Source organism: Pipistrellus hanaki (genome assembly GCF_964339955.1).
Source record: "Pipistrellus hanaki genome assembly, chromosome: 8".
Lineage (NCBI taxonomy): Eukaryota > Metazoa > Chordata > Mammalia > Chiroptera > Vespertilionidae > Pipistrellus > Pipistrellus hanaki.
In genome coordinates, this window is record NC_140510.1 from 46,324,681 (window position 1) to 46,343,142 (window position 18,462).

Sequence of the window (18,462 nt, forward strand, 5' to 3'; positions counted from 1 at the left end):
GAGTGGGGGGACATTTTGGCTGTTCCACACATTTGCTCTAGAGGGCGCTTGAGAGGCTTTGAGCCTATTTTAATAGGGCCTTTATTTGTCCAAGCTGTTTCTGAGGGCGTGGAATTTGTAATTATAGGGAAATTTGCTTCACCAGCGGAACCCAGATTAGCAAGTCTAAAATCAGTGGTGCCTAGGGTTTTGATTTCTGTTGGGGTATGACAAGAGTATGTTCAAACTTGTAAAGTCCAAACATTGGAATTGGGCTGGAAGTTCTCAAATGCAAATCAGGTAAAAAGAGAAGTGTGACTGAAAGAGCCTAATCTTAATGAAATAAGAAATTCACTGTGAATCTTTCCCTTCACAGCATGACAAGCTTCATCATTGATTTTCCTGGAAAGATTGCTGTGCCGTAGTGAAAGATTATAGAAGTTACCAGAAGAAATTATTGCATTACGGGGGCCTTTTTGGGGGATTGGGTTTGCCTCTCCCCCATAAAAGCAATTGACTCTTATCCTCCCTGTTTATGTGCCCAAGAAACCAACAGTTAGATTGCCGCCATGAGGGTTCAGATTTGGGAGAGGGATAGATGAATATAACTTCCCATTTATAGTTTAGGGTTCAATATAATATTACCTAAAATTTTTAATGAATTTTTGTTGGTCAAGTCAATCTGTTTATTGTAGAAACTTTGGCAACTTAAAAGAGTAAAGAAGAATAAATGACACCTGCATTCCACCTCCCCAAAATAATTACTATTAACACTTTGGTATTATCCCTCAGGTTATATTTCAATTCCTAACTTTTTATACCTAATAATATCTCATGGCATTCTCCCTTAACCTTAAGTATTCTCTAAAGATGGGATTATTTTTTATAGGTACATAGTAATCTATCCTCTGAATATTCTGTAGTAATGTGTTCAGTTTGCCATTGTTGGATGTTTAGACTAATTCTCAAACCTTTCTTCTTTAATGTTACTTATTATTTTTTAATTTTCAATTATAGTTTACATTCAGTATTATTTTATATTAGTTTCAGGTGTACAGAAAAGCAGTTAGACAATCATATACTTTCCAAGTGTTCTCTCTCTGATATTTCCAGTATCCACCGGGCACCATACATAGTTATTACAATATTGTTGACTATATTCCCTGTATTTTATCAAGCTCTTTCTTCTGAACAGCAGCAAAACACAATATTTTAGTGCTCTTCTTCCCAGAACAAAGAACTAGCCTGGTGTGGGAGCAGAATGATGTCCAGAAGCTCCAGCAGTGGACAATAAGCTGCTTCCCCCTGAAGGAGGGCCCGGACTCGGAGTGCTAGGAAATGTGGCTGGAGAGTAGGCTGAGGTCAGATTGAAGGGGCCTGCTCTCCCTCTCTCGATATTATTTTATAGCTGCTTGGTGCACCATTGAATGGTTAGCTTTGCAGTAGTAGGGTTTCTCTGCCATCCGTGGAGAATGGGTTGGCAGGGTCTGGACTAAAGACAGGATGCCAGATATGGAGTTTTATGAGACTAAAATTAATTATATTTTGAGAAATTAATGACAGCCTATGAAATACATGCATTGGACCCGAGTCTGCTAGATATAGTAAAAGAAAGACTGAGTGTAAGAGCCCTGGATTCTAATCTTACTAATTTACCAATAACTCACCTAACAACTCCAGACTACAAAGCTGTTAAGCTATAAAATGAGTTTAATAACACCTAGTTAACCTCTCCCAACTTCACAGGGAAGTTGTATTTAACTAGCCAACATTTGCTGAACTCAAGGGTGCTAGACACTGTGTTCAACAATTACCTAATTCAGTTCTTCCAACAAAACTGTTCGGTGGTTATTAATATTATCTCCATTTTATGGATTAGGAAACAGGCTTAGGTTAAGTCACTTGCTTGTGTTTATCCCAAAAGTGATGGGCTCAGGATTTGATCCAGGTCTGTCTGACTTCAGAACCTGTGTTCTTTACTCTACCACTTATCCTGGGCCAAAAATTGTTCAAAATTGCCTCCTGGGTTTATTCTTTGAGCACTTGGGAGGGTACATATAGAAATCTGATTTTAAAATAATTGTTATAGACAAATCTTATCTTATTCAATGACTACCATATAGACCTTAACGGAGTACAAGTATACCATATACTATAGAAAAATATGAACATCAACCCTCTCGCCAGAATTTAAAATAAAAACTAACACTTAATAAATGATCCCTGCAGGTGTGGCACAGTTGGTTGAGCATTAGCCCACGCACCAAAAGGTCACTGGTTCAATTTCCAGGCAGGGCACTTCCCAGGTTATGGGTTGGATCCCTGGTTGGGGTGCAGGAGGCAACTGATTGATGGTTCGTTCTCTCTCTCTCTCTCTCTCTCTCTCTCTCTCTCTCTCTCTCTCTCTCCCTCTCTCTCTCTCTCTCTCTTCCTCTCTCTCTCAAATCAATAAAAAAAATTGAAAAGCAAATGAATCACACAAGTTTATACAGTATAGTGACCTCACATACATCACCTCTTTATACCTCAAAATAACTCTGTGAACTGAACAGGGTCTATTATCCACAATTGTCAAATGAAGACCCTGAGCTTAGTAGATGTCAAATGCCTTCCTTAACATCACACGGTGGTGCTTGTGGCTGAATCAGGAGCTGAGCCCAAGTCTTCTTACTCCAGATTCCTGGAATGTCTCTACCACCTAAGATCTAACTCTTAAGAAGCAAGGATATGCCAAAACCGGTTTGGCTCAGTGGATAGAGCAACGGCTTGCGGAGTGAAGGGTCCTGGGTTTCATTCCGGTCAGGGGCATGTACCTTGGTTGCGGGCACATCCCCAGTAGGGGGTGTGCAAGAAGCAGCTGATCAATGACTCTCTCTCATCGATGCTTCTTTCTATCCTTCTCCCTTCCTCTCTGTAAAAAAATCAATAAAATATATTTTTTAAAAAAAAGAAAAAGAAGAAGAAGAAGCAAGGCTAGGAGGTGAAGAAAAGAAAAACAATTTGCTGGTTTGTTAGACAAGTGAGCGGGAAACCAAATTTACCGGTCAGAGAAGTGGAAGAAGGGGCTTTCTCAAGAAGACCTTACGAATGAGAAAATGATCCAGGTTTGAGAAGTGACTTGTAACCAGGAGCATCAGGTCCATTGAGGTGGACTGTTGCAATACAAGAAAACTTTCTCAACTCCAGACAGAGACGATGAGGCCTTTCCTTTATGTTTAAGCCTGACTGTGGCTCACATGGATATGGACAATGCTGGCTCTCCGGGTTTCCCCCTGGCACCGGGGAAGAGGTCCAACGGTGGCAGGCCTGGAAGCGCTGGTCACCTGCTTCCTCGCCTGCATGTTTTACCAGGCGCCATGTCCATGTGCTGCTTGGTGGCTGGATGAATCCTTCATTTTACCCACATCCCCAGCATGGAGGGTGTCTGTCTCTGACCTTGATAATTCCTTGATAAAACTGTATTTACCAGTGGTTCCCAATGTCACCTGGGCCCTCCCATCCTTTAACGTACAGACTGCTTCTCCATCCATCCCCGTTTATTACCGTGTCTGTAACTAGACAGAACGCGGCCCCTGCGGAAACTAGGCCTTTCCACAGCGGGATCTGACAAATCCACATCAATGTGGCACCATGCCGGCTTGTGAAAAAGCAGGGATGCCTAATATCTCTCCCCGTGACATCTGGGGAAGGACGAGTAAAGACCGGGTACATTCGCCAGCTGCCACTCAGAGCAGCCTGAGTCAGTTCAGTCCCCTGGCTTCGCAGGTTCCTCTCTGAAGGCACCGAGGCGATCCCTCCTCCTGCTCCGGGCACAGTGTTCCCTGACTCTTGAAAGCCAAATTGCCTTCAGTCCTAGGGACCCTCTCATTACTCTCTGCACAGGCCCGGGCTGATTTGCAGGATCTCTCCTCCGTCTTTTCCCCACCATCTCCGCAAAGACCAAAGCAGGAGAGGTGCTGAACGCCACTGTTTGCCAGGAGAAACCCACTTTGAAAGCACGACTTTGTTCAGGGACCGCGATGGAGAAGGCACGGTTGTAGACTTGCCCGGTGCTCTTTTAGGGCGGGGGGGGGGGGGGGGGGGGGGGGAGGGGGGATCAAGATGAGAACCTTTGTCTGAGAGAGGCGAGTCTCCTCTGAGACACTAGGTGGCACAGCAGCTCTGAGCTGGTGGCCTCGGAGCAGGAGCTGCTGGGCTGTTCTGTCACTGCAGCCACAACATGAAGATCCATTGCGGGGAGGAGGGGAGAGGAGAGCGACTCACATTTTTATTCACTTCAGGGGCACAGGTTGATAACACTGGCTTTTGCTCTATCTGGCCTCTTCCCTGGGACCTCTGTCAACTTTCAATTCTGATGACATGTTGAGGCCCCGGGCAACAGTGAGTTTGCTGTAGCCAACCTCTCACAAAAGCTTTCGTTGCTTTGCTAACTGTGAATATACTCATGCTTTAGAGTAAGTCTCTTCATACATGGCAGTGCGGACTTCTCTCACCGCATTAAACATTTCTGTAAACAGGACCCAAAAGCTCATGTCTACCTGGGTGGATTGCCGAAGGACAGTGGCCTGCCCTGTGATTACTTGACCACTTTGGACCTCAGGGTTATTTTTCCCCCTTTCATTCTGAATGTTATTTTGGACTCAGAGACTACACTGTTTTGAAGCTCCGTTCCATTCCGTTTCAAAAGGCCACCATAGCCTTTTCCAGGGCCTCCGGGGAAGTCCTGGTTTCTCTGTAGTGGTTATTATTGAAGCGCGCACATCAGGGGGTACAATAAGCTGCCACATCGACATCGATGATCTCTGGGCAGGTGTGGTGCCCACACCCCCAACAGAGCTTGGCCCCGCAGGCGCTGGGGGCCACATTTCCTGGCAGCCTTTGCTTCATGAGAGGCACGAGGGGAGCATGCAGGCTAAACTCCCTCCCCCCACCTCTTCCCAGGAGTTCTGACACTAAGGAGGATTTCCCAGGAACGGAGCCCTTCCTCTGTGTCTGGCAGGAGGGCCACAGCTGTCACACACTCTGTTCTGCTTCTTTTCCAGCTCCCGGCTGTGCCTTCATCTTACAGAGCAGGTCCGAGTTTCAGCCTGGCAGCAAACTCTGCCATGCCTCCTGCTGAGTGGGGGGCAGGGGAGGGCCCTGAATCACTCTGACCAGCTTGCTCCTGGCCTTGTCTTATCAGCAATGCCATCTTCCTCCTGTGCTGATCTTCTTTTTCTTTTTAATTGTTGATAGTATTACAGATACCTCCCTCCCCCCACCCTTCTCGCAGCCCTCCTCCCACCCCCTACCATCCCCTGCAGGTCTTACTACTCTATTGCCTGTGACTATGGGCCAAACATATAAGTATGTAAGTTCTTTGGTTTATCTCTTCTTATCCCCCCAACCCCACATCAAGGTATGTCAGTCTGCCCCATGCTATGGGTCTGATTTTGTTGGCCAATTCATTTTGTTCATTAGATCTACAAATAAGTGAGATCATGTGATATTTGTCTTTCTCGTTTTGGTTTATTTCACTTAGCATAATATTTCCCAGGCCCATCCATGCTGTCCCAAAGGGTAAGAGATCCCCTTTTTTATAGCTGCATAGAATCCCATACTGTAAATGTCCCACAGTGTTTTTTATCCATCCATCTACTGATGGGCACTTGAGCTGTTTCCAAACTGATTTTCTTATCTAAGTTGAGCTGTGGCTGCTTCCAGCTATTCTCAGACATTTTATTCCAATCTGCTTTTGGTCATCCAAGAATTCCTAAGATCTCTGGCCAACCATAGTACTCTTGTGGTTTGTGGTGGAGGTGTTTGTCTGTTTTCAGGGCTGTTTTGGGTTTTCAAGTGTCTTTTCCTCAGACCTTGAGCATGGCGGACAACTCTCCTGCCACACGAAAGGGCCCAGCCTAGCAGATACTACGTGGTCCAGGCCCTCACTGATCTTGACTGAGTAACTTCAGCTGGTCTAAGATGATAGTTCTTCCTTACAGCTGGATGAGTATATCTGTGATCTTTTAGAAAGTATCTCTCTCTCTCTCTCTCTCTCTCTCTCTCTCTCTCTCTCTCTCTCTCTCTCTCTCATTTTTTTTTCCACTTAACAGGATTTGGAGTAAGAGGTGAGGTTCAACATTTTCATTCTGTCTCCTCCCTCCATTAATTATTTGCCAAGACAAAAGTGAGTTGTGTCGTGGCCACTGTGTCTTACTGGACCTTGAATATGAGGGCTAACAGAGCTTAAACCCCCATTTTTCTCAGTCCACAAAACATGATCTGGTTTGTGGTATTGCTTCCATATGTCCCTTGGACAGACCCTGAATTCAGCATGAATTGTGAGAACTAGTGTTTTTGCTCATCTGGTAAACTGTATTGAACATCCACCCTGAAAATAATTTCATCCTCCGTTTGTGCTATATTTCCAATGAATCGATGCTTTGCGTATATTAACACATTTGGCCTTTACAACAACCCTATTTATTGTTCACTCATTTTAGAAAGGCAGAAACAAGGCATTAGACCAACTGGGCACCTAGAAAGTTCATGATTTACCAGTAGAGCTCAAACCCAGTCTCTGCTTCCAACCCAGTGCCCTGTGCACTTCTTGAGAAGAGCAGTGTGGGGTTATGGGTATCTAAACAAATAACATTATGTTGTAATCACCACAGCAGCAGGGCCACGTGCCATGGAAGAATAAAGGTTGGAGAACCAGTTTTACTTGGGAGAGATATCATCTGAGCTGGTCTTAAAGCAGAAAAAAATACCCTAGGCAAAGAGGAGAAGCATGTGAAAAGCTTTGGAGACATGAAAAAGCATAGCGTTTTGAGGAATGGAGAGATGTGGGGCATGGGTGGAGCAGAGAACAGAGCCCTGAGGAAAGGTGTGAAGAGAGGAAAGGAAGATAGATGAGTCTGCAAAAGTCCATTGAGATCTGCCCGGTGATAACGAGGGAGCACCCTGGACAGTAAGCATGTGGAGCTTGTGGGTTGTCTGGGAAGAGCTGTCCAGGAAGCTGTCCCGAGCTCAGGAAAGCCATCTGTTTGGAGAGAAAGACTTAGAACTCAGCGTTAGACAGGTGAAAGTTGGGGATTTTTCAAAGGGAGAGAAAGCAGAACAAAATGAGAACAGAGCTGAAGGCAGAACGTTGGAGCACAGCACAATGCAGGAGGCGAACAAAAACAACAGATCAAAAAAGACAATGAGAAGAAATGTTTAGGAAAGCAGGAAGAGAGAGCCAGGAGGCGGGTGGCATGAGGAGAAGAGAGCTTCCGTCAGTGCTCAGTGGTGTTGGGCAGTGGAGAGTTGAGTAGGTTTCAAAAAAAGGCTTGAATGCTGCCATCATTGCCTTCTCCCGCACTTTGCTGCAGATCCTCAGACTACCTGTAATGGTCAAAGGGTGTCTTGAACCAGCTGTCACATTTATAGTATGTTGCATTGTGGATCTGACAGAGTTCTTTCTCATATGTTTTAACTCTTGTACAATATATAATTATTTTTAATGTAATGTGATGTATAGATTCTAAAGGCAACACTTTTTTTTAATCTGCAAGAATTGATTAATATGAGAAAAACTTAAAAAAAGAATCAACTACACCTGAAAAAAAAAAAGAGTTGGTCAATATGGATTTCATATTAATGTTATATAAAAACACTCTTCCTAAAGTCATAGAGATCTGCTCCCAAAATTCCAAATTTGAATGTGTTAGGATTTTAGAGCTAAATTCTAACACTTTCTTTTCCCAGCGGAGTCTTCCTCCTCCCTCCATAACAGCCCATCCCATGGAGGTGAGAAGGAGGCTTGGTGACTGATATCTCTTTAGCCTGGCTTCTAGGAGGGTCCACGCTATTTGCAGCTGATGTCAAGCAGGAAGAACAGCAGGGTAGCTCCTTGTGCTGAAGAGCATAATCCTATTATGGCTGCCTTAAGACTCTCACCTTAGCTGCCTCTATCGCAGTAGATGGACTGAGGTGACTCAATTGACTTTTAAATCCCCAAGGATCCTCCTTTCAAAATCCCCTGTGTAAGTCAAGTAGTAGATTAGCCCCTTGCTAAGAAGGCCTGGCCCCTCAAGTCCCTGTGGCCATAGTTTTTTCTTTGGTTCATTTGGGCCCCATGTTTTCTGCGTTCCACCATTAAGCACTGGATTGGGGCACAGTGGTGTTCCTTGGCAGGAGGTGGGCCTGGCTGGCATCTCCCTGGGTCATGGGCTTAGTACCAGTCTTTGTATAGTCAAGGTTAGGAAATATACCCTTCCTAGATGCTGTCGGAGAGACATATCATCTTCTTTTGTTCATGCTAAACTGTCCTTGAGAAGGTGATGTGCAAGGTGCAAAGAGTTTTCTTCCTCCGATGGCCCCCACTTGATCTGTCATTGGCCCCATCTTATGAATGGCTGCAAAAGTGTTTAATCCAATTAACTATTTTAGAGTATTTACAATTCAGTTTTGATTGCTCAGAGTGCTTATCTATAATTGACTAAATTTCAGGTATGATTTGCTGGCCCAAATGTTGTACTCTGTCAGTTTAACTTCTTATGCAAAGGTTTGAGTTTCGAATATCATTTTGCTGAGGGTTTTTTTCCCCACTGACACAAATAAATATTCAGGTGCCTTCCCATGTACTGCTTCCTTCAGCTCTCACAACTCTCTCAGGAAGGCATGTCCCAGTTTACAGATGAGACTGAGACTGATGTCACACAGCTGGAGGGGGGTACACTGAGGTTAATACTTTATCTTCAGACTGGAAATCCAGCGCTCTGTTCAGTGCACCATCACTCCCTGAATTTATTTGACCCAGGATAATTTTAAAAATATATAGTGTAATTAAGCATGGAACACCACCAGTAGCTCTTTAAGGTTTAAATATTTGCTATACAGTAACATTGAATAATACTGTAAGTTACTGAAATTTTAGGACAAAATGTGTGGGATAGACTGACGATTATGTAGTATGTAACATGCATGACGGCAGCACTTAGCTGAGAGCAAATGCTTCCTGTCCATCCACGTGGAGCTTGACTTCCTAGTACTCTCAGAATCAATAACCAATTTGCTTTAAAATTTCAATAACGTATCAGTTAAGGTTTCTTACATTGCAGAGAGCAATAGAATATCTAAATTCCTCATCAATCAGATGTTCTCATTGATCTCTAATTAAACACAATTAGTGATTCCAGAATAATTACAGGCATGAAAGTGATTAGGAATCTATTCTGTCCTTCCATGTCAAAATGTCCATAACATCCACATAACCTATCCTTAAAGGGAGATTATTAGATACTAGTTAAAAAAAATATTATAGGGGGAGAAGCTAACTAGTATACTAATTAACACCTCGTGTAACAGTGGTCATGCATGAAACAGAGTTTGGGAAGTGGAGGTATATACCTCTCTTCCCTCCTTTTCTTCCTAATCCCAAACACTACTGTCTGCCTTCTGCTCATCTCATGCCCTCACCTTCTCATAGATAGGTAAGAAAATATTGAGTCCTTATACATCCCTTACTTAAGTCCTATGATAGAAGCATGTTACACAACATGAAACATAGTGACAGCAGCATTATTATTCTGTTGGGCTAAGATACCACACAGGATCTCAAGAAATTTGGATTAATCATCCAGTTGATGAAATCACTTGTTCCTAGTTGTGTTAAAGACAAGTTTTCCTTTTACTGATTAAGATGGTAATGCAAAGCAAATTTTTTTTGAACAATCATCTACAAAGTGAGATAGATTAGCCAACTACAATGTGAGCAGAGATGTTCTTCCCTCTGAGATTAGAAGGGAAGGGGACTCTGTGCCCATTCTTCCACTGACAACACATTCATTTCAGAATTTCCTTTAGGGATCATAATGGCATAATCTCGCCCTCTGCCAATATCTTTTTATAGAGATTACTCCTAAGAAATCTGAATTGCATTACTGACCCTTGAGTCAACTTCTGTATTTCAGGCTTTAGTGATGACTTTTTTTCTCATTATTTCCTTGTTACTTTTTCCTTTGTAGACCTGGCCAGAGGAGTATGGACGACCTAGAGATTATCTATGATGAGCTCCTTCACATTAAAGCCTTATCCCATCTTTCTACCACCGTAAGTTGTCTCTTCTTGAGCAAGGTCAGGAGACTTTGAGTTAAATTCAGTTAGGACTGAAGGAGTGTATTTGGCATGGAGGGCAGTAATATCTGAATTCTGCCTCATAAGTCATCCCTAGTCTTTCCCATGAGATGCTAAATAAGTTATACCCAAGAAGAATCACTGTAATGGGAACAAGTATTGTCACATCATTAGTAGTGGGTGAGTGGGATTGGAACATATGCTTCATCCTTCCAGGTCTGAGCTATGGAACCTGCACACCTAAACAAGAGAGCCAGGCCTTCAAACTGCTCTGAGACTGTCCCATGAAATACAGAGCCAGAGGGAGGAGGGAGATTAATCAGGGTGACCTGTCCTGGCCCAAGTGGGCAGCTTTTGCTGCCCTATTGAGAAAGGATGCAGAAGGTTCAAGAGAGAATTACTTCAGATATGTTAGGGCACAATAGCAATATCCAATGGCTGTATTTGGCTCTAAAAGTCTACGTGAGTAGGATATTTAGGAAAGCAGTGGACAGAAACACCTGCCTCTGTAGAAGGAACACAGGAACAGGATTTCCAGGCAACACATGTCTCCTACATGTTAATAACTCAACACCAACAATAAAAAGAAGTTGTTGCAATGTCCACAGGTTATATACTGAGGCCACTTAGCAATGACTACATTCCTAATTAGAAATGTCTACATTCCTAATTTGCCTTTCATTCCCAGCTCACTAGGTGATATTATGCTATCATATGCTAGCAGTATCTGTGGACCCTGATCTCAGGTGGAGGGGGGATCTTTGAAGAGAGCAGCAAGGCATTTGTCACGGCCCCAAGCAGAAGGGGTCAAACGCTTCCCTCTTCAACCCAACAGAGCTGCCTTCACATTCCTCCCGGGTCCCCTCCCCCTCCCCCCCACCCCCACCCCGCTCTCCCAGGGTTCTACAAGCTTGCTCACCTGGTGGAGAAACCAAGGGTATGGTCTAGCTCAGCCTCCCCAACACTGTCCTCTCATCCTCACTTCATCCGTGGGGGGAGGGAGGAGGTCTAGTGCCTGGGAGCATCACCGAGAAGCTCCCCAAATGTAAGCACCAGGGGTTCACACCACAGAGGAAGGTGCTGGGAGACCCCTTTCCCTACCTGTGCTCCAGGTCTCCAGCATGCCCTTGTCCTGGCTCCCCAAGTCCTAGAGGAATGGAGAGGAGTGTGGATAATCTCCTCTTCTCCCCCAAACCACAGGTACCCAGGCACTGGCGAAAATTCTCAGGTTACTTGGTACCTAGGGAGATGGAGCCATAACTTGGGACCATAATTTGGAATCAAAATTTTTTTTCTTAGCTATCTTGTCATATAAATTAGTTTACACATTTGAGCTTAAATAGTCAACTTGAGGACATTGACTTTCCCAACATGTTTGCAAGGATGCATTATGTGGGGACACAGGGAAGAGCCTATAACAGCAATGGAGTCGCATGATATTATATAATATAGATGATCTTACCTTCTCACCCAAGACAAAAGATAGGTAGTGAAACGGCTAGTGCATATGTGTGAAACCACGTTTTAAACCATCTCTAGGGCAGTTGTCTTGTATGAATGCATGTATACAATAGCTTATGTAAAAGCTTTGAGAATCTAGCGCCAAATCTAGTGAACATGGTTCTAGACAACAGTAGCACAAGCAGAGTCAGAGATAACTGTGTGGGAAGAAGGTCAGTTAGCACTGTTCAGAAAGGGAACTTGTTTGCATGCTCTCCCCCCGCCCCCCCCCCCAAAAAAAAAAATCAATCTGGCCCTTCCACATCCTTTCTCTTTTTCTTCTAGGTGAAACGGGAGCTAGCAGGTGTTCTCATCTTTGAGTCTCATGCCAAAGGAGGCACCGTGTGTAAGTGAAAGCTGTCATCGGATGTTGCGCCTGGCTGGTCCCCTCGAGAGCCTGTGCCATGGGACCCTGACTGCAAATGCTCCCATCTCAGACCCTGACTGCAAACGCTCCCATCTCAGACTCGGCAGGACGTCCTGGGCACTTTGGCTTTTTGGTTGAGACCTAATCACAGACATTCCCGGCACATGTCTGTGATTCCGCAGCGTGGTGGTTTTCTGGGGCCAGCGGGGGCTGTTGCAGTCTGAGTCTCTGCTCACGCCCAGCTGCTGGCCGAAGGCGGTGTGTATGTAAAGAGGTGGGAGGAAGATGCTGCTCTCTGGGCAGGCCCTTTCACAGTGACCTCACTTCAGTTGGTGGTTTTAGAAGAACTAATCCATCTCTTGAAATTGCTAGTTAGAATGATAAACGATCCTGTTTTCCTTTTCTTCTCCCGCTTCCACTATCAGCTCCAAGTCTCAAAGAATTTCTTTGACCCAAATATTTATACAGCACTAATACTCAGGATCTCTTCAGAACCCAGTTTGTAATTTAGCTCCGTGATTATATTTAGAAGCAAGGAATTGAAATTTGATATCCATAAATGTGAACAAAAGTATTTAGGCTAGCCCTAACTGGTTTGGCTCAGAGGATAGAGTGTCGGCCTGTGGACTGAAGGTCCCAGGTTCAATTCTGGTCAAGGGCATGTACCTTGGTTGCAGGCACATCCCCAGTAGGAGGTGTGCAGGAGGCAGCTCATCAATGTTTCTCTCTCATCGATGTTTCTAACTCTCTAACCCTCTCCCTTCCTAACTGTCAATAAAATATATATATATATATTTAAAGTATTCAGGCTAGCATTGCCCATGAATCTGCAGAGCAGAGTTAGTGGTCTACTCAGGTCAGGAAATGCCACCTTCTCTGACCTCTCATGGAGAATCGTATGCCTCCAGCGTGCTAAGCTCTCAGAAGTTCTGCACTAAGGAAAAACGTTCAGCCAGTTACACTCACACTTCCTAAACTGTGTGGAACATAGGACACTTTTTGAGTGGATACCTGTTAACATTTCAAGAGATGTTCTCTGAAAAGTCTTGCTCTTTCTTCACACTGACTTGTGTTAGTGAAATAAGCAGAAGACAGGAATTGTAAAAGCAAAAGGAGTTAACAAAAGTTATATTTCAAGATGTTTTTTAGTCACCAAAAGTGGCATCTCTAACATTGATATTTATTTTAGTAAGAATGTCCTTTCTTGAAATTTTAAAGGTTCATATTAATATTTTTATGATCACTGGTGTTGCACAACTTCTCTTTTATTCTTTTCATTCTTACTGATTTCAAACTTACTGATTGTTTTCATTTTATTATGAAATATTTAAATATTTCAAACAAATAATAGAGGTTATAACAAGCACCTTTGAACACTAGCATGCAGTATTTTTTCATGTTTTCTAAAGAATTAAATTATAGATACAGTTGAAGGCCCCATATATCCTCCTTTTTCTTATTCTTTTCTTTCCCTTCCATTGTAACGTCTACCCTGAATGTAGTAGGTATTCTTCCAACCCATTTAAAAATAGATAGATAGATAGATAGATAGATAGATAGATATCTTTAAACAATAAGCAGTACCAATTTGCATGTTTTCAATTCACATTACTGGTCCAATTGCTTGTAAAAACTATTTCCTGTAGCGTAGTAAGTTTCGATGAATTGTGGGTGAAAGGGTATTGCTTGATGAACTGGATTGCTGTTAATTGATGTCTAATACCAATGGATTTTTCAGGGCCTGGCCAGGAGAGCAGTGTTACTGTTCCTTTTATGTTCTATAGAAAAGGAAACAGTATGCCACCTGAATAAGTTAGTATTTGCCAGTCATTTTCCCCCCCTTCTGGAATATATGTGTAATTCTGGGAACTTAAAAATGGTGATTTGATAAGCTGTAATTTATATTGATGTGCTTCTATTCTTGTCATAAGTCTTTTCTTCTTTTTGTATCTAGTGTTTAACCAAGGGGAAGAAGGTACCTCCTGGTACATTATTCTAAAAGGATCAGTGAATGTAGTCATTTATGGAAAGGTATGTGTATATATATATGTATCTTTTTCTTTTTGAGTCTTTATTATGCTCTACTTACTAGTGTAGCCCTAAGCATTAACAATTTAGTGCTACAATTAAACTTGCAACAACATTGTTATCCAATGAAAAAAAGTCATTATAGCATCTCTAATCATAAATTATCTAATTATACTCAGAGTGGTATTGAACTTTTTGGGGCCCACCTCCTTGTAGATTTTAATGTATACATTTAAGTTATTCCATAGCCCATATGACTCAATGAAAGGAAAATGAAACATTACAGTTTGATTGTGTGACTCCTCTTTGGCATCCCTGGGTAAAGCCCATTTATGTATTGTGTGTTAGGGGAACAGGGTCTTGAGGCGTGGGGCGAGTGGGTGTTGGCTCCATTTCAGGGTCATCTTCATCTGAATGTTTGCTCTCTGCAGGGTGTGGTCTGTACCCTGCACGAAGGAGATGATTTTGGCAAGTTGGCACTAGTGAATGATGCCCCGAGAGCTGCCTCTATCGTTTTGCGAGAAGATAATTGCCATTTCTTAAGAGTAGACAAGGAGGATTTCAACCGGATTCTGAGGGTAAGTCCAAGGCAAAAAGAGGCTGAGGGGCATCCCATTTCTCCTTTTGCCAGAGAAGAAGAGATCTGAGTGTCACGTTAATTGAGCAGTACAGCGATTAATGAATGCTCTGGGAACGAAGAGCCTTGGTCACACACCTGGGATGTTCACTGTGCTGCCGGGCATTCTGGGCCCAGAGGGGATATTCCAGGAAAACTGCACCTGGGACATGCCAGGCTAGACCAAACTACCCGGCACACGTCTGACCTGGTCCATCAGAACAGAAGACGTAGAGGGACTGCTTTAGCAAATGTCCAAGTGATACCTTTCTGACCCCTGTCTTTCTCTATCCTAAACCTTTCTAGTCTCCACCTCTAATCTCATCCCAAATCTGAGCCTTTCTATAACAGCACATGTTCTCCTGATTTAGTCAGTGATTATATTTTAGCAGGAATTAATGTTAATCGTGGTTACTCTAACTAAGTGTTTTTATTTCAAGTGTTTTATATCAAATTCATTCACACTAAAGGAATTTCAGACTTTGGCAAGTACGTGAAGAGTAATTGCATTTAGAGTTGGCTCTGCAGATGGGCCTAACCCAGAGGTGGGCAAACTCATTAGTCAGCAGAGTCAAATATCAGCAGTACAATGATTGAAATGTCTTTTGAGAGCCAAATTTTCTAAACTTAAATTTCTTCTAACGCCACTTCTTCAAAATAGACTCACCCAGGCTGTGGTATTTTGTGGAAGAGCCACACTCAAGGGGCCAAAGAGCCGCATGTGGCTCGAAAGCTGCAGTTTGCCGACCACAGGCCTAACCTAAGCTTGTTAAGGTATTTATGAGAGTGGGTGATCTTTAGAACAGATGGTCCTTGGCCTTTCCCCACCATCCAGTCCCTGGTCCCTTGGGAAGAACAATCCAGCTGATTTCTCTCAGGTGGCCCATACTGCATCCCTCCCTGGCTTGAGTTCACCCTGAGACACGGTCCCTCTAGGATCACTTTACTCTGTTCCCTTCTCTGCTGGCTCACAGCAGACTCTCTTCTCTGTCTCTCCCACCCTTAGCATCTTTGTCAATCCTCCCTGAAAGTCCAAGCTGCAGCTTCTATGCTTTCTGGTACATTTGACATTATTTAACATCATTCTCCATTCCTTAGATATGGACACCTATCACTACACAGCCTTATATATTTGCCTTTGGTGGCACAATTTCTGACACCAAAATTTGTTTAAGGAATGCATTCTCTGAATGGAAAGTTTTATTTATTTATTTATTAAAATATATTTTATTGATTTTTCACATAGAGGAAGGGAGAGAGATAGAGTTAGAAACATCGATGAGAGAGAGTCATCAATCAGTTGCCTCTTGCACACCCCCTACTGGGGATATGCCCACAACCAAGGTACATGCCCTTGACCGGAATTGAACCTGGGACCCTTCAGTCCCCAAGCCAATGCTCTATCCATTGAGCCAAACCGGTCTTGGCATGAATGGAAAGTTTTAGTTTCACTAAGAACTATACCATTGAATAATATAGAAAAAAAATACCACTTGGAATTTGACGTGGTTCTTATCTAATCTCTTTCAAGTGGGGACCAAATGATGAGATATAGCATATTACATTTTTAAAATTAATTATTTAAACTGACATTGAAATTTAGAGGTAAACTTGAACTAACTATTTGAGGTCTGCACATATGGAGTTTACATTTAGCCAAAAAATTATTTGAAAGAATCACATAAGGACCATTATCACTGATGTGATTTATAAAATTATTCAAAATAACTGAAAAAATGTTTTTAACACATTTCAAACTGATTTTGTAAAACAAAAATGGTCTTTTGATTAGAGAGTAAAAGTACCATTCCCGATAAAACTAAATGTCCTCAGGAGAAAAGCAAAATGAAAGAATTTGGTTGAAGATAAGTGCTATTGGCCACATCTATATATATAAAAGCCTTAGCAACCATTACTACCAGATGACTGGACAACCGGCCAGTAGCTATGATGCACACTGACCACCAGGGGGAAGATGCTCAATGCAAGAACTTCCCCCTGGTGGTCAGTGTGCTCCTGCAGCTGACCTCCTGTGGCCCCTCCTCCTGGCCGGCCATCCCTGATAGGCCCTGATCTTCGGCCAGGCTGAGGGATCCCACCCATGCACGAATTAGTGCACTGGGCCTCTAGTATTTTTATAAAGAATAAATGCTTTGCTCCCTTATCTTCCCGCTATACCACCCTCTCCCAAAAGTTTCTCAGAGCACAGCCACATTCCTCTCTATTCTACTGATTTTCTGAATCGAAAGTAAAAGCAGAGCTTTAAAACCACATGTGTAAACCTCATTGGGTTCTCTCCCTGGCCATTCCAGCCCTTGACTTTGAAAATGACTTAATTTGTAGACACAACAATTAGCATCACAAGCACTAAACGCGTTTCTGAAGCATTTAAAATTTTTTTCATTGTCTGAGAAAATGGCAGCATCTGTATGTGGTGTAATTTGTATTTGCAGGACGTTGAGGCGAATACAGTCAGACTGAAAGAACACGACCAAGATGTCTTGGTGCTGGAGAAGGTCCCAGCAGGGAGTAGGGCTTCTAATCAAGGAAACTCACAGCCTCAGCAAAAGTAGGTTTGCATCCAACGCTGCAATCGCCAGACTATGATTAACCTTTTCACATGGTATCATCATTTCCACAATAGCATGTTCTCCTTTTCTGTGGGAGATAGCAGTGTGTGTGACTTTTTTCTCTCTATTGACTAATCACACATTTTTGTGCAGTATAATGTATCCCTTTCTGGCACTGTGTTTAGCGTGGTGCTGCCTAGCAGAGAATGTTCCCTTGCTCTAAAAATGCTCTCTGGATACGTGTTCAACTGTGATAGCTTTGGAACAGAAGGCATCAGAGAGAACATTGGAAGTAGAAATGCCAGGCAGCTCAAGGGTGATGACCCTAGGACAGTGGTCGGCAAACTCATTAGTCAACAAAGTCAAAAATCAACATTACAAAGATTGAAATTTCTTTTGAGAGCCAAATTTTTTAAACTTAAACTTCTTCTAACACCACTTCTTCAAAATAGACGTGCCCAGGCCACATTATTTTGTGGAAGAGCCACACGCAAGAGGCCAAAGAGCCGCACGTGGCTTGCCAGCCAGTTTGCTGAACACTGGCCTAGGTGATGAGACCCTTTGGTATTTGAATTTCATATGGAGGATTTCTCAAGAAGTGTTTTCATATTGTTATCAGAATGAACATCTATGACAGAAACCCAGATTTAAATATAAGATAGACTGTTGACTGGAGCCTAGAAGCATCCTTTGGCCTCCTCTGTCCAAAGGGTACTTGCTTCTCAGGAGCTCTGTAGACTCGAGTCTTTACAGTATGTGCATGTTCCATCCTTTGCAGCAACTTCCTACTTGAGACCCTTTCATCAAATGTACCAACAACTGGATGGTAATACAATAGGAAATGTAGCTCCAAGAAATTGTAGAAAATCACAGAATCTTGTTTTGAAAATAAGGACTAATTTCCAGTCTTAGGATAATAAAAAGAGCAATTCTGTAGCTAAAGAAATGTCACCAAATAATTTGTTGAAACGGGAATGCATCCCAGTAATCTTTCCTTCTTTGCCATGTAAACAGGGTGTTCCCTTTAATCAGGAAACTCGCCACCATCACTGATAAGTTTTTACTGTTTAGACTAAAAGCCTACGGCTCAGATATTTTCATCTGGATGAACTGACATATTATATTTACAAGGAGGTTGGGAAGAAATATTATGGAATAGCCATAGTATATTTTGAATATATTATATAATCCCTTATTACAATAACACTCTAGCCACTCATCATACTAACCAGGGCTGACACAGAATAGTTTTAGCTAATGGTTACCTTCCAGGTAGACTGCGCTTGTTACCTCATTCAATACCA

The 18,462-nt window shown here is 42.8% G+C and overlaps 1 protein-coding gene across 6 annotated transcripts in view; it reads left to right on the forward strand.

The window, feature by feature from the left end:
• The window catches only part of RAPGEF4 (Rap guanine nucleotide exchange factor 4), a 244,770-nt gene that overhangs the window by 173,747 nt on the left and 52,561 nt on the right, over positions 1 to 18,462 (forward strand). For all 6 annotated transcript variants that reach the window (XM_084892292.1, XM_084892293.1, XM_084892297.1 and 3 more), the window contains 5 exons: positions 9,969 to 10,053; positions 11,863 to 11,923; positions 13,899 to 13,975; positions 14,404 to 14,550; positions 17,042 to 17,157. In XM_084892292.1, the coding sequence (XP_084748418.1) occupies positions 9,969 to 10,053; positions 11,863 to 11,923; positions 13,899 to 13,975; positions 14,404 to 14,550; positions 17,042 to 17,157 (486 nt within the window). The remainder of the gene's footprint in view (positions 1 to 9,968; positions 10,054 to 11,862; positions 11,924 to 13,898; positions 13,976 to 14,403; positions 14,551 to 17,041; positions 17,158 to 18,462) is intronic.